Raw genomic sequence first — 23,483 nt, forward strand, 5'->3', positions numbered from 1 at the left:
CGGGTGGTTGATTTTTTTTTTGAGGAATTTTAATTCCCTCCTTTCCTCTTGAACTCCACTTGACAGTAAGTAACAATAATTTTATGGTGAAGCAATTGACATCTTGAGATTGTCTTGGAATTGGAGTTTCCCTAGCTTGCTTGATCGTCCTATGATTAACTGCCTTTTTGACATCAGAGTTCATGAGCTTTTTCATAATTTTAGCTTGACAAAAGGAAACTTTCCTGGTCCTCTTACTGAAGGGAAAGCCTTAGACTTATCCCTTCAGAGTTTGGGAAAGAGAAATACTCCTCCGATAATGTATCAGAAATTCCATGCTGCACTTTAAACTCGTTCTATGACTGCCTACCTATTTACACTGATAGCCCAAAATTCAAATTCTCTTTTAATATATGCAGAACTTTTTCCAAGTGACATCATCAAATTCTCCTGGATGTAGCATTTATTCTGCAGAGATCCATCCAGGAGAACTTACATTGAGTAATATTCAAACTATGTTGTATCCTAAATGCATGTTGTGCACTGACTCTTTGGATACGTTATAGGCCATGATAAGTATATAATATAGTATTCATTCCATTTTATACTGGGTCCACAAAATTCTCTGCTCTTTTTCGCAGTCAGAATCAGCTGTTCAATTCTGTTTAATTCCTGGTCATGTTGGAATCAAAAGAAATGAGGTGGAATATAAGGTAACGAAATCAGCTAGGTCCCTGAGTAGATATGAACATTTACTTCCATATACAGACTAGATATATTATTCATTGCACATGCCTTGAACATTGACAAATGTTGTGGCATGTGCAAGAATAAACTATACCAAATTAAACCTGTAATTATGTAATGGTCCTCCAAGTCTGTGCAGGATATTAAAAGAAACTGTTCTTGCTAGACTCCATTTTAGTCATGCCCCCTTAGAGACACTTTTTTTTATTGAGGTCTATCAAACCTCCTTTATGCAACTATTGTAAAAGTGTTTTAACTATTAAACAATTATTCACATTCTGCAAATTTTGTGCTTTAGCTTTTATCACTTCTTGCTGAGATAGTAGTAGTAAGTAATAGTAGTGGCATGTGATGCAAGAAAGCAAGTGTATGAGCTTATGCAGCATCAGCCAAAAAAAAAAAATCACACCATTCCCTCCAAATGCCTGTCCAGTTCCTCCTTAAATTTATTCAACCTATCAACTTCCACAACGACAGATGGAAGTTTGTTGCAGCAATTAACCACCCGCTGGCTAAAGGCAAATTTCCGCACATCTGTTCTACATCTGTCTTTTCTTAATTTGAATTTATGCCCCCTTAGGTTCGTAATCTGAACAAGTGGAAGGATCCCATCAGAATTCAGCATGCTCAACCCATTCAAGGCCTTATATACCTCAATCAGTTAAAATCTAGCCGATTTTAATTGCTTTTAAATCAATTAAAATCTGATTTTAACCATCTAGATTTTAACTAATAATGAACATATCTGATATTTTTAACTTTTTAAAGAGAACCAGTTAATACCACTCTGTTTAACTCCATTTGATTTTATCATATACCTGTTGCTATTTACCTCTCTTTAGTTTTTAATCTTTAACTACAATCTGACAACTTTTTGAGTTACAACTCAAAAAGTGGCCTTACATGCTACTGCACCATTAATATCCAAACCCATCCATCCAGCCCATCTTGGAAACACCTAAGTTAGCTTCAAATCTGGATAAACTGATAATCTGTTTACTACTTGCCAAACTCTGCAATAAGGCTAATCAGTAACTGTATCCTTGATCTACACCCGTGGTCACAAAAATCTGAACAAATTTGTTTAAGAGAAATGCGTTTATTTAAAACTGTGAATTGTGCTTTCTGTAAAATTAACAGTTAATCAAGTAAACTTAATTTAAACATTGTTTTGTTACCTTTCCTCAATATTATTGAGGTATCTGGGATTATTGACCCTGGGTGTCAAGTGATTTTATAGTGACTGAGTGATTCAGCAATCTGTATAGCTGTCTATTGAAATATATATAGCAGAGGTTCTCAAACTGTGTGCCGCGATGCCCTGGGGAGGCAGCATAATTTACCAGAGGTATCAGGGAAAATGTAATAGTTTACATAAGATTTCTATGGCAAATATTAAAAATGTATTAAGAATGATTTTATTTTACTATTAGATATCTACAACTATTTGATCTGTATTATTAATGTAAATAATAATAAAAAATATTTGGGATATTTTTGATGAAGAGAACGCATCACATATTAATAATTATTGTATTAGCATATTAAAAATAAGAAATTGCACAATTATAGATGTTTTCCTTCAAGGGAGGTGCCAGGAAAATTTTACAGGTCAAGGGAGGTGTGGGCTAAGAAAGTTTGATAACCTCTGATATATAGTATTAGTACTGGCAAATGATGCAAGAAAGCAAGCTTATAGTACATTAGCCATTTGAAGTAATGTACCATTCGATGTAGCAACTATGAAAAGTGTGAAATTCCTCTCCCAAACAAAGATAAACCGTCTTACTTTAATATACAGTTTATTTAGTTTGATTCTTAGTAACTTTTTTACTTTTTCTGAAAAACTCTTTACCTTACATGTGTTAAGTGTAGGTAGAGAAAGGAAATTCATCTTTCTTTTTATATTAATGGCTTTACTAACCTGACTAATCTAATAACTGCTTGGTCACCTAGTGGTACTGCCCCTATGTGGTGGGGCCAGAAACCTTGACAGAAAGGTCTTCTCAGCAAGTGCCAAGAGGTGCAAACACGGACTATACTAGAGAACAGGATGATCAGAACCCTCTGTTCCCAAACAACAAAAGAAGGACACAGGCCAAAACAACTGGCCACACTTTCTCATCCTACATTCACTGACTGAAAAGCCATTTAGAAGCCTTCCTCCAGCTGCATTCTCTGCCATATTAAGCTCTGGCCATAGTAGCTTTGGCACACATTGAGAAATCTCTTTTTTTTAGAAACACCTTGTATTTATCAACTCACTGAGTGTAATACATGACCTTCAATGAACATACAGAAACCTTTGCATCCAATATTGCGTAAAATTCAAGCCAAGCTAATGAGATCAAAAGGTGATCATATTTGATAAGCAGTGACCAAAGGTGATCAGCTAATGAGATCAAAAGTTAAAATCTGCTCGATCTTGGTCATTTAGGTATCCTAGGAAAGAAAGGCACCAATCAAGCAGCAAAAAACAATGAGTTTGCATCTTATACCCTGTCAAATTACTTATACTGACTTCATACATGTTATTTATCAAACATCATATTCAGCTCAATGGGTGGAATCAGGAGCGGATTAAGGTCGGTTGAGGCCCCGGGCGCAGAAGAAAATATTGGGCCCCTTAAAAAAAAGAGAGAGACAGGGAAAATAAAAATACATGTTAACCATTTTTTTAAATAAATAAAAAATATTATGTACTATTAATGTTTTATTTCCAATAAAATTTGAATATAATATATGTATAATATAATTAATAATAGCATAATAATAATCACAAAGTTTTGAACTAATATGTTCAACTAATTTGTTGGGGTTTTGCGTCGGCCCCTTCAGAAGTCGGGGCCCAGGGCGCGCGCCCAGTGCGCCCGCCGTTAAATCCGCCTCTGGGTGGAATCATGTAAGTAATATGATCTCAGACAGAGGAAGTCAAGTTTCCATATAAATCAACATGAGGAATTTCTTCTAGCAAGAATACATATCAGACACACTCGGCCCTATGTATTTGTATCTACTTACAAAATATAAACCACCAGATTGTCCCCATTGCTGCTCTGAACTTACTGTGAAATATTTGCATATAGAATGTCCACTGAATTAAATGACATGGCAACAGCTTTCCATCTTCTTATACATTGACGAAATTCTCTAATTCTCACAAATTGTAGGTGGAAATTCTAATATTGATGAACTTTCTCCTTTTCTGAAACTAGCAGGATACTTCAGCCACATACAGTTCACCTCGTGGGCAAGAGACATTGATATACATATTCCAACAATTAGGTGACTATGTTACAAGTTTCCATTGTTAAAAAACACCATCTATTAAATAATAACAACTGGGATTAACTTTTTCTCCTTTATGGGATTTTTTCTGCTAAGTGATGGGTGGTTGGATGTGTCTGGTTACTATTATTATTATTGTTATTGTTTGTCAAGGAACGCTCTTACTATCCAACAGGTGTTCATGATCACGGCTTTCTGCAGTTCTGTGTAAGTGCTCTCTGGAAGCCTATTGTTGCTAGGTTCTTATGAAGGATCTTTGGCACCATGCTGGCGGTTGACACAGTGACTGGGATGGTCATAATTTCTTTCATATGCCAGATTTCTTTGACTTCCTGCCTTAGGTCTGAGTACTACCTGATCGTAAGTTTTCTGGAGGTTGCTGTTGTTGGGTCTGCTGTGTCGATCAGGTATGTAGCCATTTCCTTATTGTTGATGAAGGTTGTCTGGTCTGTTGTGCAGGATTGTCTTGCCTGTTATTATAGTATGTGCTCAGGGGTCTCTAGTATGGCCCAAGGCTCGTATTTGTAATATGGTAAATGTTAATGATCAGCTGATATTTTTGCACTAGATTCTGATGTATTATCCTGTAGATCTGGTCATGTCTGTGAATGATCATCCAACATTCTGTGGTAATGTGCTGAATGGTTTGTGAGGCCAGGTGGGATCGTCGACATGTGTCATCTATTACTCTGGGGTCCTTAACGATGTATTACCTGGTCTTGGATGGCAAGCATGAATCCTTCGGTCTCAGGGAAGTCTTGAGTTCACGAGCTAAGTGTTGGAAGCCATCTTATCTATGTAGTCTTGGTGAAAGTCATTGTAGTGGCTGCCATGAAGTGTCTTCTTTGCCCATTTTTCTGTGTTTGTTTCTTTTGTCTGTGTGAGTGTGTTCCCCTTGAGTGTTGTGTGCAATTTGTCTATCTTTCTTTTGGCTTGGTAGATTGGTGCTGTGTTTTTCTGGAAATAATCCCACAGGCTTGATTGCCTTCTTCTCTTGTTCAGTGAGATCAGTCAATCCCCTCCCTCCCTCCTTTACAAGTTATATATAGTCTGTTTCTCGCCGGCTCACTTAGGGTGGTGTTAGTGCCTCTTGGTCATCATTATCCTTGTCACGCTCATAATCTCTTCCAGTTTGGTGTTGGCCCAATCTGTGATCCTGAAGGAGTACTTAAGTACTGGGACTGCATAAGTGTTTATTGCTGTGACCATGTTTCTGTCATTTAGCTTTGATTTTAGCAGGCTTATTAGTCTCTGATGGTATTTCTCAGTCAGGTGGGCCTTGATCTCCTTGTTCTAACTGGTCGCCTGCATCATCGCCCAATATTTGTATGTCTCTCCCTCTGTCATAGCTTCAATCTCTTCAGCTGGTAGTTTTGTCTGACTGGATGTCCTTGATACAATCCATGGGTCTTACATTTGTCTATTACTATAAAAATGTTTTCTTATTTTATGGGATTTTTTTCTGCTCCATGATGGGTACTAGTACCTTCTTCCGTCCGGTTACTATTATTGTTATTGTTGGTCAAGGAACTCTTTTACTATCCAGCAGGTGTTCACGATTGTGGTTTTCTGGAGTTCCATGTAAGTGATCTCTGGAGCTACTATTATTATTTCAATTTATTACTATTTATTATTGTTGTTGCTCATATTATTTCTCCCTGATTGGGGGGGGGGGTCCACCCCGTGACAGATATTACTACCAAGTACACAGGATGATTGTTATGTCTGGTGTTACCGTTGGCTGAGGAACTCTCTGACTATCCTACAGGTGTTCAGAATTGCAACTTTCTGCAGTTCCTTGTAGGTGTTCTCCAGATTTGTTGCTTCTAGACTGTTATGTAGGGTCTTTGGCACCACCGGTGATTGACACCAGTGGTGCCAAAGACCCTATGATGATCGGGATAGCAGTTAATTGTTGCATATGCCACATCTCTTTGATCTCCTGTCTTAGGTTCGTGTACTTCCTTATTTTTGGTTGCCTGTGTTAGGAACTACTATATCAATCAGATAGGAAGTCTTTTCCTTCTTGTCGACAATGGTTGTGTTGGGTCCATTGTGCGAGACAACTGTCTTGTCTGTTATTATAGTGCAGTCCCAGTGCAGCTTGTGGGTCGGGATGTCTCTAGTACTGTCTGGGGTTTGTACTTGTAATACACTTTCTTTGTTCAACTAGTATTTCCTTGCTAGCTTCTGATGTATTATCCTGGCTACTTGGTCGTGTCTGTGAGTGTACTCAGTCTTGGTGATCACCTTGCATTCCGTGGTGATGTGTTGGTTCATTTGTGAGGCCAGGTGGCATTATCAACATGTGTCACCGACACTCCAGGCTTCTTGGCGATATTATCTATACTTTCTTGTGTTGATTCATCTGATGTTGGATGGAAAGCATGACTCCTTCAGTCTCAGGGAAAAGCGGCCCTCTCATGAGCCATGCATTGGAAGCCATTTTATCTATGTAAGCTTGATGGAGGTCATTGTAGTGTTTGCCATGGAGTGTCTTCTTTGCCCATCTTTCCAGCTTTGTCTGTAATGTCTGGGCAGGAGGGGACTCCTCACTTAGGTTGAGTGCGGTATGTTGCTTGTCTATCTATCTTCCTTATGGCCTGGTAGAGTGCTGCTGCTGCATTTTTGTGGAAGTAATCCTTCAGGTTAGCTATGACTATTTTCTGTTGCTCGATGAGGCCTATCAGGCCCCTTCCTCCCTCTTTCCGAGCTATTGTCAGTGTCTCCACAGTTAACTCCTGTTGGTATTGGTGGCTCTTGGTTATCATTGTCCTCGAATTTCGCATGATATCCTCTATGATCCCTAAGGAGTAATGTAGCACTGAGATTGCATATATGTTTATGGCTTTAGCTGTTTTTCCTCCATTCAGCTTTGTTTTCAGCAGGCTTCTGAGTCTCTGATGGTATTTTTCGGTCTGGCAGGCCTTGATTTCTTTGTGCTGTAACTGCTGAGCCAGCATCATCCCCAGGTATTTGTAGATCTCCTCTGTCATGGCTCTGATCTCTTTACCAGTCTGCAGCTGGTAGTTTCAGCCAAATCCTTTCCCCTGATTCAATCTGTTGGCCTTGCATTTGTCTAGATCAAATTCCATCCTGATATCATTGCTGAATTCTTCAATGATTCAGAGTAGTTGTGGAGTTGCTTCTCAGTTGCCGCATAGAGCTTGATGTCATCCACATACATCAGGTGGGTAAAGATGTACAGGTTTTTCCTTCCTTCTTTGAGATTATATCCATACTTGGTGCTGTTGACCCTGGTGGATAGCAGGTTGAGTGCTGGACAGTACCACAGTAGGCTCAGGGCATCTCCCCGAAAGATTTCTCTCCTGAAGGAGATTGGTTGCGATGTTCTTGACCTTAATGATGGTACTTCATTTTGCGATTGACTTTGTAGATCTTCAGTGTCTCTATTAGATAGCTATGAGGCACAGAGTCGAAGGTCTTGCTGTAATTGATGCAGGCCATGTTCAGGTTACTCCACTTCTTGTATACTTGCTCCATAACTGTGGCATCCATAGTTATTTGTTATTTGGTTTTTTTTAAGGAACATTAGCAACTAAGGCCATATTGCTGCTCCGGGGTTATGCGGTGGTCATTCCCTGACCTTTCCGCATCCTCCGTATTTGGTGGTCATGGGCTCGAAAGGCACCTCTGTAGCCAGGTGGGAAGGAGCAGCAGTGCACAACACACGCTTCTTGATTAGACCGGGGTTCGATCCCGTCACCACCAAATACGGAGGATGCAGAAAGGTCAGGGAATGACCACTGCATATTCCTGGAGAAATATGGCCTTAGTTTCTAATGTTCCTAAAAACCAAAATAACAAACAGTTAGTTATTTAGTTAGTTATTTGGTTTTTAGGAGCATTAGCAACTAAGGCCATATTGCTCCGGGTATATGCGGTGGTCATTCCCTGACCTTTCCGCATCCTCCGTATTTGGCGGTGACGGGCTCGAACCCCGGTCTAATCAAGAAGCGTGTGCTATGCACTGCTGCTCCTTCCCACCTGGCTACGGAGGCACCAAATAACAAACAACAACAACAACAAACAAACGGGCTGGAACCCCGGTCTAATCAAGAAGCGTGTACTACGCACTGCTGCTCCTGCACACCTGGCTACGGAGGCACCCTCATATTTAGTTAATTGCTCTTTGTGTCCTTTGCTCATCTGCTTGCATCTTTTCTGCTGTTCAGCCATTATGATCTGGCTCTTGAAGTGGTCTGATATCTTCTGTTATGCATCTTTTACATCGTTGGGTGACATGTTTTGCTGGTTTCCTTGAATCTTGGTCTTTAGGCTTCAGATATGTGAATTCTTGAATGAGAAACTTGGGGATTGTCTGTGGGCGTCTTATCATTCAGGTGACTGCTCTGCTAGGTGCTTGTGTGTGTGTGTGTGTTTAAGTGAGCTTCTTGCAGCAGTAGTTATGGACATTATCTATTACTGTGGTTTGCCAGTTGTGGGAGTTCCTGATCAACTGTTTTACTTCTTCCTTGAATCATTAGCATAGGCACATGATGCAAGAAAGCAAGCTTATATAGCATCAGCCAAAAAAACCCCCATATTTCACCCATCCACTCGCTCCAAATGTTTGTCAAGTTCTGCTTGATTCTATTTGAGCTATGAACTTCTACAACGACAGCTGGAAGTTTGTTCCAGCAATCAACCACCCACCGGCTAAAGGCAAACTACCGCACATCTAACTGTCTTTCCTCAATTTGAATTTATGCCCTCTCAGGTGATTATTCAGAGCAAGAGGAAGAATCCCATCCAAATAGAGCATGCTCAAACCATTCAAAGCTTTATACACCTCAATCAGATCACCCGCAGGTGCCTAGTCTCCAGACACTGTAATTTGCAAAACTTAAGCCTTTCTTCGTAAGAGCAACCCTTTATTCCATTCACTAATCTTGTTGCCCTTCTCTGTACTCATGCCAACAGCTCTACATCCTTCTTAAAATGAGGACTCCAGACCTGTGTACAGTACTCAAGATGTGTCCTGACCATTGCCTTATACAAGGGAATAATCACCTCCTTATCCCTGCTAGAAAAATTCCTGTATATCATTGACAAGACACCATGAGCTACTCTTGCAGACCGTCTACGCTGCTCAGAAAACTTCATATCTGCCTGCACAATTACCCCCAGGTCCTTTTCATTTTCTACCCCTGTCAGTGTGGTGCCACAGAGTTGATACGTTACTCTGGGATTACTGCTTCCCATATGTAGTACTTTACATTTGTCAATGTTAAACTTCATTTACCCCCTCTCAGCCCATCTGCTCAACTTTTCTAGATCCTGTTGCAACAGTGTACTGTCATTAGTGTCATTAAGAACCCTGCCAACCTTTGTATCGTCTGCAAACTTGGACATTAAGCCTGATGTACCATCATCAGTAACATTTATAAATACAGAAAACAACAATGGACCCAACACTGAACCCTGAGGGACTCCATTAATAAAATTAATCCACGAAGAGCAGTTTCCATTGATTAGCATTCTCTGTCTTCTTCCACTCAACCATCCTTTTATCCATAGCAGCAATTTGCCTCCAATGCCACACTGCTCCAATTTGTGCAGCAGTCTTCCATGTGCAACAGTATCAAAGGCTTTTCTAAGATCCAAATATATGATATTAAAGTTATTCTTTGCATCCAGTTCCTTTGTGACTACATCATAGTATCCAATCAAATTAGTCAGACAAAACTGCCCCTTAACAAACCCATGCTGTTTCCGAGCTATAACCGAAGTCTTGTCCAGATGATCCTGTAGTGCTTCTTTAACCAGTGCCTCGATTAATTTCCCTGGAACAGAAGTTAAACTAACAGGTTTGTAATTACCTGTGTCTCCCTTTGATCCCCCTTTGTGGATTGGGGTGACATTTGAACTCTCCAGTCCATGAGTACCTTCCCTGAGTCCAGGATGCTCTCATAATTATGGCTAAGGAGGCAGCATAATTATGCCACCTCCTTTAATATAACTGGATAGATTCCATCCACCCCAGGTGCCTTTCTTGTGTTTATCTTCAGCAATTTCTCCTCCACTTTACTCTCAGTTATTACAAGATTATCTAGCTTACTGCCAGAGTTGAATACACCTCTAACATTCCCCTCCCCGAATAACTCCTCATGTGTGAATGTCGATGCAAAGTATTCATTTAGTTTGTTAGCTACCTGAGCAGGATCATCAACAGTTGAACCATCACTATCCAGTGGACCAATCTGATTCATCCCTTTCCTTCTAGAGTTTACATAGGTAAAGAACTCTTTGCTGTTTTTCTTTGAATCCTTTGCCAAAGATTTCTCATAATCTGTCTTGGCCTGCCTAATCTCCTTTGTGACTTGGTTGCAGACCAGCTTATATCTATCATAGACTTCCATATCACCCATTAATTTATATGTATCCCACGCATTTTTCTTCTCTGCCACATGTCTCATTAGTTCATCTTACATCCATTTAGGCCTAAACCTTGAACAGTATTTCTTAGTTGGTATGAAAAGCCTAGTAGCCTCCAAGATTAATCCTTTGAATGCTTCCCATTTCGAATTTCCTGTTGATAACATCATCAGTTGGTTCCACATGTATTTCTCTGGGTTTCTTGAATCTTGGTCTTTAGGCTTCAGATATGTGAATTCTTGAGTGAGAAACTTTGGGATTGTCTCTGGGTGTCTTATCATTCAGATGACTGCTCTGCTCTGCTAGGTGCTTGTGTGTGTGTGTGTGTGTGTGTGTGTGTGTGTGTGTGTGTGTGTGTGTGTGTGTGTGTGTGTGTGTGTGTGTGTGTGTGTGTGTGTGTGTGTGTGCAAGTGAGCTTCTTGCACCAGTAGTTATGGACATTATCTATTCCTGTGTTGTGGGAGTTCCGGATCGACTGTTTTACTTCTTCCTCGAACCATCATCATCGTCATGATTATTATTATTATTTGTTTTTCCAGTTTTAAAAATATATTCTGTCTGAAATTGAAAAACATGTAACTTAACTTTTGCAGAGTGTCTTTTCATTTTAAATTTTAATTTTTTTAAATTTTTTTTGTATACATAATGTTGGCATAATTTCTGTGGAGAAGTCAATGTTGAATATGTTGAGAACAACTTGAAAGTTCATGTCAATGTTTTTTAAAATTTTTCTACATCTTCATGAACAGCATTGTTTCAAAAAACCAGTGGAATCTTTTTGAATATATATAAACCTTTATAGAAATTTTATTGCACTCTTACATAACAAGACAGAAGTTTTATATCATTGATAATGTTCATTGATGTAGAACTTCTGTATTATTATTTCAGTGCCATTTATTTTTTCCAATTTATTTTTGATAAAATAATATTTGTATATTATATAGAGAACTTTTGATGTATAGATTTTTATTTTTTTTTGCTAAAACAGATGTTTTAATTTTTTTCATCCTGAACAGGGAACATCTAAGGAAACTATTGCTTCAAAGGGTTTCAAGTCTTTGATAATTCAGTTCTTGCCATCAATAATAGTTACAGCTCTGAACATTTTACTTCCGATTGTCTTTTGTAAGCTTGTACAGCTAGAAAAGTATTCAAAAGATTTTGAAATCAAAATTACTTTGGGAAGGTGAGAATTATGCTATTTTATTTTTATTTGATTTTGGTAATATTTATGATAATTCAGTGTTATCATAAATATTATCAAAATTCAATATGAATTCAATATCTGTGAGATAATCTTTGTCCCATTATGCAGAATGAAGGTAGTATTTACTTTTTTAATTGATAATGTCAGTTAAAAGTTCCACACAAGCACACAACAGAAATGATGTTTAAGTTATATATTTAGGTTAAAAAGAAAAAAAAAAAAATCAAGATTTCAACTGAATTCACTGTTTTTCTTCTGGAGAATGAGAAAAGGAGAAAAAATAAATGTTAAGCACTACGATATGCAAATAATACAAATAACATAATACAGTGGAACCGCTATATTCGTCATTAATCTTTTCCTGAGGGACAGATGAATACTGAATCGAATGAATATAGAATCAGTTTTTTCCATAGGAATTAGCTAAAATTGGAATAATCTGTTCCCAGCCCCGAATCTGATACATTAATAAATAAAAATTTAACCAGAGCTTTACCTTTACTGAGGAGTGATGATGGCAGAAGCTGAAGAGGAGGAAAGGAATTATTGTTTAGAAGGGGAGTTACCTTCCATTAAAATATCAGGTAACTCTAATTCTTGTGATCGATGTCTTTTTTGTCTTCTAGTGCTAGTGAATCGTTTCCCGACGATTCACTAGCACTCGATTTAGCAAAGAACTTGTCCAATGTTGTCTGTTTCTTAAAATTTTCCAAAAGTAGCCAATCACATTATCATTGAATGAATTTATATTTTGATTAACTACGGCAACGCTCAGGTGCCACTTCTCAACCATACTCTGCATTTTGGCCCAATTGGACAGCATTTCCTTAATGTCAGCAGTTGTGATGCTGCCTTTACTTGACCCTTCCTCCTCTGATGAAATTTCCTCCGCTGCTTCAGCTTCCTGTTCTTTATGAAGGTCCAACAGCTCTTCTGTCATGAGCTCTCTTCCATGGTCCTCAACCAATTCCTCTACATCCTTACTATCAATCTCCAATACCATGGACCTGCCCAGAGACACAATTTCATCAACAAAAACACTCTGACCCAGAACCTTCAAAGTGTCTTTCTGACACACACACTCTGGCCACAATTTCCTCCGGGCCGAGTTCATTGTCCTGGAAGACACTTGCCCCCATGTCTTATCAATTATCCTCAAACAATGGAGGAACTGAATTGATTTTTCCAAAATTCTCTCAATGTAAGTTCTGTCTCTGACGTCACTTCAAAACACCTTTGAAACAGGGCTTTTGTATAAAGTTTTTTAAAACAGGCAAATGACCTGCTGATCCATGGGTTGGATTAGAGGAGTGTTTGATGGCAGATATTTAATGTGAATAAAGCTGTATTCCCCAGCCAAATTGTCTTCCAAGCCAGGGGCATGAGCAGGAGCATTGTCCAAAACCAAGAAGGCCTTTACAGGTAAATTATAACTTTCTAGATAAGCTTTCACACTTGGGGCAAACACTTCGTGAATCCACTCCCGGAAAAACTGTCTTGTTACCCAGGTTTTACTGTTAGCCCTCCACATCACATTTAGTTTACTTTTTATGATATTGTTCTTCTTAAAAACTCTCGGATTTTCTGAACGATAAACGAGCAATAGTTTAATTTTGCAGTCCCCACTAGCGTTTCCACACAGCAAGAGTGTTAATCTGTCTTTCATTGGTTTGTGTCCGGGCAATGCTTTTTCCTCTTTTGTGATGTAGGTTTTTCTAGTAATTTTTTTCCAGAATAGGCCCGTCTCATCGCAATTAAAAACTTGTTGAGAATCGTCAACAAACAATTTTGGCATCTTCTGCATTCGAGCTTGAAGCCTCTCCATGCCTAGCTACACTATGAATGCCCGTTCACCTTTTAAATTTTTTGAACCAGCCCCTATTTGCCATAAAATCACCACTGGTTCCTGGGTTCTTTTGCTGCATGTCATCATATAACTGTCTTGCTTTTTTTGCAGATGATAGATTCTGAAATACTGTCACCAGCCATTTACTTTTCAGTAATCCATACTAATAAAAGATTTTCCATGTCTTCATATGTTTGTGATCTTTTAGCAGCAAGAATTTTTACACCTTTTGCCACATCAGCCGCTTTAATTGCTTCTTTATTTTTAATTATGCTGCTTACTGTAGTTTTCGGCATGTTAAATTCTAACACTAAGTTGGAAACGTGTTCCACTTTCAAACTTAGCAATGATTTCTTTTTTCAATTGTGTCAATTGTGGTTTTCACAGCTTTCCTTTTTGATTGTTTTTCTTCACTACACTTTTTTGGGGCTATGGTCATGACCCTAAAAGTCACTTCTGGGGTCACTTCTTTTTACAAAGATGACTGCAAAAAATTTCAAAATTAAAAAAAAAATTTTAAAGAGAAAATAACAGGGATGTGCACTGAACGAGGCTAGGATGACCATGTGGTCGTTGACTTTTCGTGACAAATATTGGATATGACGAATATAGGGGCTGATGAATATAGAGGTTCCACTATATATATATATATTTGATATTTTTTCTCCAGAAAAAAACTTATGAATAAAGCTGAAAAATCATTGAAATCCATTTCATATTACCTAAATGTAAGTTAATCTTGATTTTTTTTTAAATGTTTTAATACCAAATGCACATTATATGTGGAACCCTTTAGTATTATGAATTTAAAAATGAATGCAGTTATTAGAATTATATTCATGCTATCACTTGGTAAAGCAGTGATCAGCAATGTATAACTTTTAAGCAAGACAACCAGATTTTCAAGGTTACCTTACTTAAAATCAGGATAAAATGAATTCTGAAGAAGAAAAATCAGGACATTTCTAGTAGCATTTATAAAAACAAGGTGATGAAATTGTAGCCCTGGCTTCTCTGGACACCCTAATGTTTATATGCTAATATTTCATAAAACAGAGCACTAACTATAAAAGCACAAAATTCCAAATCCAGGTACAGATTGTGTTTTATATACAAAAATATTAGTCATAGTAACAGAAAAAAAAATCGCATTTCATTTTACATTAAATAAAAAACCAAGACAATCCTATTCATAACTAGTACTCTTCTTGTCTTCGGTAGATCCTGTTTTGTTTAGATTTTCTGTTTTATAACAAAGTTAAAAATTTCAAAAAAGTCTATTTGTAATCATTTTCTATTTGCAGAATCACTTAATGTAGAAACTTCCATTTGTCTAGTGTATGTTCATAAAAAATATTTACACATTAACAAGATGGAAATTGAGGATGGGATTGAAACAGCTTGACGTGTTCTGAGTGTGGAAAGAACTCAGGTTAATTTGAATTTTGTCTTGACAAGGAGGAATTTTGATCAGTCCTCCCCCCCCCCCCCCCAATAATCATTCTTGGGCAAGGATTGCATGATCTTTGTCCCTCGAAATGATCCCCCAAAAATCAGGTTTTTTCCGGCAAACTAATCAAAGAATACACAAAAGTCTAATTTTGAAGCCTCATAGCCTTAGTTTCTCCACACTTTAAAATAAATGTGACCTTTTGAGTATTGTATTTTTGATCATATTTTTATTAAAGAAGGCTACTCATCCTTTAATAAAAATTCTAATATAAATCAGCAATGGTAAGAAAATAGATGAGAAAAATGAGAAAAGCAAGCTCAACAGCACTTCATTTTAATTCTTGATTGTAATATTTTTCAGTCAGAAGAATAATAAAGTAATTCAATTGGTTTTTAAGAATTTTAAGTCAGTGCCGTATAACCATGGCCTGTTTTGACATAGAGAATTTTGCTATCACTGAAAACTGACCAGGACTAAATCCAGTTCAGCTCTCAGTGTTAGCAAAGTAGTAATTTTACTGTGTCTTTTCCGTGTAATGGCAGCATTTGCTGTTCCAGCCAGACATTGCAGTGACTTGACATGGACCTGCCTAGTAGTGGTAAAACTATATTACTACCAGGCTCTGCGTCATATTGTAATATCAAAATTGGAGTTATTTTTTTACTTAATAAATCTTATCAAAGAATTTTCAGTCACACCTCATTTCACATTTGAAGTTGATATTCCATGTTTTATGAAATAGCATGATAGAATAATATGCAGACTTATATTTAACTTGAAGACCTATAAAACATCACCCGAATCAAACTGGTTCAGAAGCTAGAAAACCATAAAAACTTAAAATTAACATTAGTAGTGGCAAATGGCACAGGAAAGCAAGCTTATACAGTACCAGTGCCAAAAAAAAAAAAAAAAAAAAACCCATTTCACCTGTCCATTCGCTCCAATAGTTTATCTAATTCTTCCTTTAATTTAAGCTATCAACTTCCACAACAAATGGAAGTTTATTCCAACAATCAACCACCCACTGGCAAAAGGCAAACTTTCATACATCTGTTCTGCAGCTGCCCTACCTCAGTTTGAATTTGTGCTTCCTCATGTGTATAGTCTGAGCAAGAGGATGAATCCCATCGGCATTGAGATTGCTGAATTCATTCAAAGCCTTAAACACTTCAATCAGATCACCTCGCAAGTGCCTAGTCTCCAGATTCTGCAATTTGCAAAACTTAAGCCTTTCTTGGTAAGAGCACCCCTTTGTTCCCCTCACCAATCTTATTGCTCTTCTCTGTACCTGTTCCAGCAGCTCTATATTCTTCCTAAAATGAGGCCTACTGACCTGTACACAATACTCCAGATGTGGCTTGACCATTGCCTTATACAAACGGATAATCACTTCCTCATCGCTTCTAGCAAGGTTCCTGTATATCATTGACATGACCCCATGAGCTGCTCTGGCAGCCTGTCTGCACTACTCTGAAAACTTCATATCCAACTGCACAATTACCCCCAGGTCTTTTTCATTCTCCACTAACCTGAGCATTGTACTGCACAGTTGGTACATTTCTCTGGGGTTACTCTACCCATATGCAGTACTTTGCATTTGTCAGTGTTAAACTTCAGTTGTTACTGATTAACAAGCCTAACAACCGTTGTATGATCTGCAAACTTGGACATTAAGCCTGATATGCCTTCATCAATATCATTGATAAATATAGAAAACAAAAATACACCAAACCCTGGGAGATTCCAATAATAACATTACTCCATAAAGAAAATGTCCTCTGGGGTGTCCATTGACACCCCCAGAGGCTCACAGTTGGTAAGTATGGGCTTGGCACACCCACGGTCCTGAGGTGAATGTTATCATTTTTCTCTTTTTTTGGTGATTCCCTCCTACTCTCTCTCTCTCTCTCTCTCTCTCTCTCTCTCTCTCTCTCTCTCTCTCATTCGCTTGTTCGCAGGGTACTCAGATTTTTTTTTTTTTTTTTGGCTGGTGCAGCATAAGCCTCAGGCATCCTTGCACCATATGGCTAATAATAATAATAATAATATTAATAGTAATACCACTCTGTCTTCTTCCACTCAACCATCCCTTTATCCATAGCAGAAACTTGCCCTTAATGCCACACTGTTCCAATTTGTACAGCAATATTTTATGTCTGGCAGTATCAAAAGCTTTCCTGAAGTCCAAGTGTGTGATAGCAAAATTTTATTTTGCATTGTGTTCCTTTGTTGACCACATTGTGATATCCAATCAAATTGGTCAGACAAGATTTCCTCTTAACAAACCCATGCTGTGTCTGAAGTATAATTGCAGCCTTGTCTAGGTGATCCTGTATTTCTTCTTTAACCATTGTTTTCACTAGAACAGAAGTTAAACTAACAGATCGGTAATTACTCATGTCACCATTTGATCCCAGTTTGTGAATTGGGGACACATTTGCACATCTACAGTCATTTGGCTCCCCTGAGTCCAAGGATGCTCTGATAATTAATGACATAAAAGTTTAATGTAACTAATGAAGTATATAAATGTATGTATATAAATGTATGTATTAATGAAGTATGTAAGTATATAAATTACATAAATACCTATGTGTGATGATTTCTCATTTTCATCCAGAAACTGTATATTGATTTATCTTGAAATAAGTTACTGTCCATGCAAGAACTATAGTTTTTAGTGTATCTGTTAGCACAGATATCACATCTGGTTGAAACTCCAGAACATATTTATTTTGCATTAGTTTATGCAGTTTTGAATGTATAATGATGGTCATATGCCCATCATTCTGAAATGCAGTGCTGGCACTGTTGCTATACATATAGTAAAAATTTATTATTAATTAATAAAATTATTAAATAATTAAAAATTGAACTACATTTTGTTTTTAAATTATTTCAGACTTATGAGGAACTTATTGCAGTAAGAAATTAGTTCCTTAAATGAGGAACTAATCCACATCATTTTGCATGAAATAATTGGAACCATGGCTGGGGTTAAATGTGAGCAGGTTATAATAATAAATGCAGAAAATCAAGGGGGAATGGCTTGCCAGTGTTGTACAAGTTCGCGCCAACAGCTGATACTGCAACCAACGCCACCAAAACAGTAGCGGCAGGTCGATGCACCGACCTGGGAAATTTGAAATTATGTCCGAATTAGCAGTGGAACTGGATTACCGGTAGCTGGATTAGTGATGATCGACCTGTAATAACATTATGCACCAGTTATGGTGCGAAGTTTAGGTTATTAAGTCTATATAATTAAAATTCAGATGTTTCTTATCAGTACAAAAAATGGTGATAGTATTCAGATGTGGTAATATAAGTAATTTAGTAATTATAAATGATGAGTAAGAAAATAAAATCACCAGCATAATTAGAGAACCACAAATAATAACTAAACATCTAATTCTTAATGAAAAGTAAAATGCAATAATAATCCTATTCCAGTTCACCTATTATGCAGCAATAATACTACCACACTACCATATAATACTAGGTATGCATTATATGTATTGGACTATACTGTTATGCTTGAAAGTTAACTTAATTATAATATATAACAAAATTATCCAACTAATGCCAACCTAAGTGATTCGACTTTAAAGCTACCTGTTTACCACAATTAAAAATTAGAACTCCTCTACCACTCACTCGCTCTATAACTATAAAAATGATAGCAAGATTTAAACAATACAAAGGTTCTATGTATATTAAGTTGTAACCTACAAAACCTCTAGCTAAATTAAAAAATAAAATAATGAGCGTAACTAGGCCCATAAAGCTCTTTATAGAGTACGATTTAATATGACAATCTGGTCAATAAAATGCCAAAATTTTTCAAAAACTTATCCATTTCTTGGAACTGAAAATTATTTGACTAGCAATGGATACTCTTATTCCCGAGACTTCTCGTATAACAAGTTAGACAATTTCATACAGCAGTTATCTACTCCATTATTCCTGCTGGGAATTTTAGTTGCCATATCCCAATATGAAGTGGTGTTCATGTTGATGCTAGTTTGTAGAAAGGTTAATTAATCACAAAATTTGTTCACTTTAAATAGTGCAATCCCTTTTTGTTCATCTATCAACTCAAACTGCCCGAGCAGTCAATTGCTTCTTATGCTCATTTCGCTTTAAGTATCATCTACCTGGGAATTTGAAGAAAACCTTTACAATAATGATCATCCCAAGAGATTACTACACTATCTTTTGGTGCATTTTTTGACACAAACAGAATAATAAAACAGAAAACAAATCATGCAAACTCAGTAAACCACCGCATATATGGTGGATTACTGAGTGCACTCAGTAATCCACCACATATGAGGAAGATTTTGAAGATATTTAACTATTGAAATAATTTTTTCAAGGTAGCGTGGACATTTAAGTTTTTTTTTTTTTTTTTTTTATGACAACATCAAACACGAGAGGTATAAGAACCTATAGTGCATGGGCTGGAGGTTCAAAAGACGAAAGAAGATATTTGTTGACGTTAGACAAACTTCTGTAGACTTTAATTTTCAGGAAATATATATAAAAGGAAGGTTATTCCAGAAAATGGCAGTTGAATGAATAAACGAGAAAAATGAAAAGATTTTTTGTGAGTTTGAAGTTGGACAATAAATGGATGTTGGCTGGTGGGGGCATGTGTTCGGACCATTTTGAAAGAGAGAGTGGGAATTATAGAAGCCAATTCAGAAGAACGGTGCCAAAAGGAAGTATCTGTAGAAAAGGCATGCAGCAGAAACAGTGCGTCTGTGAGACAGAGAGTGGAGAGACTGTTAGAGAGTAGTCATTAATTAACATAAATCCCCTCTTCTGAATAGAATCTAGAAGCCTGAGAGAGGTTTTGGGGGCAGCGCCCCAGATGTGGGAAAAATATTCCATGGTGGGGGGGGGGGGTTTCAATTTGTACAGAGTGAACAGCTGTTCGGAAGAAAAGTAACGCTGAGAGCAAAACTGAAAACTAAGTTTTTTAGATGCAGAGGAAGCAATATTTGTAATGTGCTTGTGCCAAGAGAGATTAGAAGTCAGGGTAATCCCCAAAAGAGATATATCATCTTGCCTAGAAATGGAAGTGTCACCAAAGATAAGCATAGGAGCAGAATAATCCTTTTTTGCGAGACATAAGACAGGACTGAGTTTTAGAAGGATTGAAATCAACTATGTTCTGTTTGCCCTACTGGAGAATTATCTGGAGATTGTCATTTAAAGAATTGGTAGCGGCTATTCGAGAAGTTGAAGCTGAATGAGCAGAGCGAGGTTTCTCAAACTGGAAAGTGGAATGCAATGTGCTATCATCAGCAAAACTATGGATAGAATTTCTATTCAATGGAAGAAGGTCATTAATATACAAGAGGAAAAGAGTGGGGAAAAGAACTGAACCTTGGGGGGCACCAGCATTAGTGGAGAAGTTAGAAGACAGATCAATCTACCATCACCCTCAGTGAGCGAGCAGAGTGAAAACTGGATAACCAATTACAAAAAAACAGTTGGCAAACCATAAGATGGAAGCTTGTTTAGAAGACCTTTATGCCAAACATATCGAAAGCCTGTGAGATGTCAAGAGCAACTGCTTGTGTTTCACTGAATTTGTCCATAAATAGGTAACGTAATGTGTACACTTGGTAAGAATATACCCAGATCCTTGATATAACGTTGTCTTGACAATGCTCCCCCACCCCCCTGCATACACACTAATCGGACTCCCTCCAGTCACTATCTGGTAGAGTAGAGGTAGCAAGATTATACACTAGCAGATCCGGAAGCCTCCGAGAGAGTTACTAATAGGTTTAGTTCAGTGTACTAACTAGCGGCCGGCCTGTGAACACCATTCTAGTGCTGTGCCCTTGAAATGTATGGAAGTTTGGATCGCGCCATGGTGATCATTATAACCTCAAAGGACATCAATGATACTGCACTTTGGAAGAGATGGGGAAGGGTTGACTGGAACTTAAACTCTGGAGACTAAACATGGGTTCCACCACTTCAAGCCTCCAATAAGCAAAGTGGTGGTATTTCACCGGTCGATGAGAGTCATCTACCACCTAGTATTGCTTGGTAACACAGAGGGGCGACATTCCTCCATGTGGTGTGGGTGCCACACCTCGACCCCCTGGTTACATTGGTTCACACCTGGGTGGTCACTCACAGTGTGCATGTGCATGGGGGTTTTACCCAGGATTACTAACAGTCCCACCATTGTGAAGGTGCAAGCAGAGGATTTGACTGTCACAACCTGTCTGGACTTGACTTGAGTGTCACCCGAATATCAGTTCCATCAGCATTTTCTAGACTCCCATGTAGCAAGCACAGCCAGCTTGTCTGGCATATCTGAGAGAATGTTTGCGACAGCCTCAAGCACTTCCTAATTCATTTCACAAATATACGTGGTCTCAATTCTAATCTTAACGATGTCCATTTCCACTTGCAGTCTGCCAAACCCCATGCACATTTTCTGACAGAATCTCAGTTATCGGTAGATTCAACTACTGCTCATCTCAGATGCCCAAATTATTCGCTGTATGATTTCTTTCGCCTCAAAGGTGGTACTTGTGCATATGTCCGTTCTGATATACCCTGTCAGAGACTTGGCAATTTGGAATCTACTCTCTTTGATCTTCTCTGCCTTAAAATCTCTCTACCTCATTGTGTAAAATTCATCTGTTGTCTCTACTTCTCCCAACTCCACTAATCGCTTGGAGCTTTTTGACTTCCTCTCTTTGCAACTTGACTTTCTCCAGTCCATCTTCCCTAACAGTGAGGTAATTTTCCTTGGTGATTTTAATGTTCACAACTCCAGCTGGCTTCCATTTTCTAGTCACACCGACCCAGCTGGTCGAGATGCTGAGGCTTTTGCAATTACTAATGATCTTGCACAGATTGTTCATTTACATACAAGATTACCGGACAATTCTAATCATACAGCCAACACGATTGATCTTTTTCTCACAAACAACCCTTCTAAGTACATGGTCAAAGTGAGAGGTCCTTTAGGCACCTCAGATCACAACTTGGTGATTGTCTCTTCTCCAATGGAGCCTTTATCTCATGGCTATTCCCAATCTCGTGTTGTTTGGCATTACAAGAAGGCAAAATGTCTGAAATTTCTTTTCTTCTTTTCCTTGGTCGGATTACTGTTTCAAAACTTCTGATGTCAACGTTTGCTCAGATCATGTCAGTGAAATTATTCTTGCAGGAATGGAATCCTTTATCCCACACTCCACTTGAAAATCTCATCCTTTTTCTTAACCTTGATTTTCCAATAAATGTGCTAAGGCTGTTCAAGAGAAGAATGTTGCATATCGTAATTGGCTTGTTTCTAATTCTTCAGTTTCATTTTCTGCCTACACCAAAGCTCTCAACAATTGTAAAGCAGGTATTAATCAGTCCAAACTAGAGTTTGAACAGGCTAAGAGTAGAAAACTTGCTTCTTGCTATAATGGTAGCCGAGCATTCTGGTCCCTTGCCAAAGCTATTGGCTGCAACTTTTGCCCATCTCTGCTCCCACCTCTGTCCAAACTAAATGGTTCTGTTATCACTTCAGCCAAGCATAAAGTTGACCTGCTAGCATCCCATTTTTCTTCCAACTCATATGTTAATGATCTTGGTAAAACACCTCCCACCATTCCCGACATGCTCCATTCAATGCCTCCTGTGGTCTTCCGTCAAAAGGATGTCAGAAGGATTTGGACGAATCGTGATTCTAAGAAAGCTCAAGGTCCCCATGGTATTTCTCCACTTGTTTTGAAAACCTGTGCTCCAGAATTACTCCTATTCTTTGCCGCCTTTTTTCACTTTCTTATTCCAAAGGTGTTTTTCATTCTGCTTGGAAATTTGCCCATATCCAGCCAGTTCCTAAAAAGGGTGACAAATCCCTCCCATCCAATTATCATCCCATTGCAATTACTTCTACTCTTTCTAAAGTAATGGAGAAATCAATTAACCGCCAACTCTTAAACTACCTAGAAACCTTCCGTCTGATCAACGATCGCCAGTACGGATTCCTTCAGTGTTGATCCACATGATGTTCGGGCTTATGTTACCCATTTATGGACTAATTCAATGAAAGGTTCGGTGAAACACAAGTAGTTGCTCTTGACATCTCAAAGGCTTTCAATTGTTTGGCATAAAGGTCTTCTAAACGAACTTCCATCTTATGGTTTGCCAACTGTTTTTAGTAATTGGTTATCCAGTTTTCTTTATGATCGCTCCCTGAGGGTGATGGTAGATGGCTCTCTGTCTTCTAACTTCTCCACTAATGCCGGTTTCCCCCAAGGTTCAGTTCTTTTCCCCACTCTTTTCCTCTTGTATATTAATGACCTTCTTCCATTGACTGGAAATCCTATCCATAGTTTTGCCGATGATAGCACATTGCATTCCACTTTCCATTTTGAGAAACCTTGCTTTGTTCAATCAGCTTCAACTTCTCGAAAATCTGCTACCAATTCCTTAAATGCCGATCTTCAGGTAATTCTCCAGTGGGGCAAAGACAACTTAGTTTATTTCAATGCTTCTAAAACTCAGTCTTGTCTTATATCTCGCAAAAA

General features: G+C 38.1%; 1 protein-coding gene across 1 annotated transcript in view; it reads left to right on the forward strand.

Annotated features, from left to right (window-relative positions):
• The window catches only part of LOC150083080 (transmembrane channel-like protein 7), a 338,378-nt gene that overhangs the window by 164,579 nt on the left and 150,316 nt on the right, over positions 1 to 23,483 (forward strand). The window contains exon 10 of the mRNA XM_090378384.1: positions 11,433 to 11,602. Coding sequence (XP_090234510.1) covers positions 11,433 to 11,602 — 170 coding nt within the window. The remainder of the gene's footprint in view (positions 1 to 11,432; positions 11,603 to 23,483) is intronic.

Source organism: Mastigoproctus giganteus, chromosome 7 (assembly GCF_048544385.1).
Source record: "Mastigoproctus giganteus isolate SK-2022 chromosome 7, ASM4854438v1, whole genome shotgun sequence".
Taxonomy (NCBI): Eukaryota; Metazoa; Arthropoda; class Arachnida; order Uropygi; family Thelyphonidae; genus Mastigoproctus; species Mastigoproctus giganteus.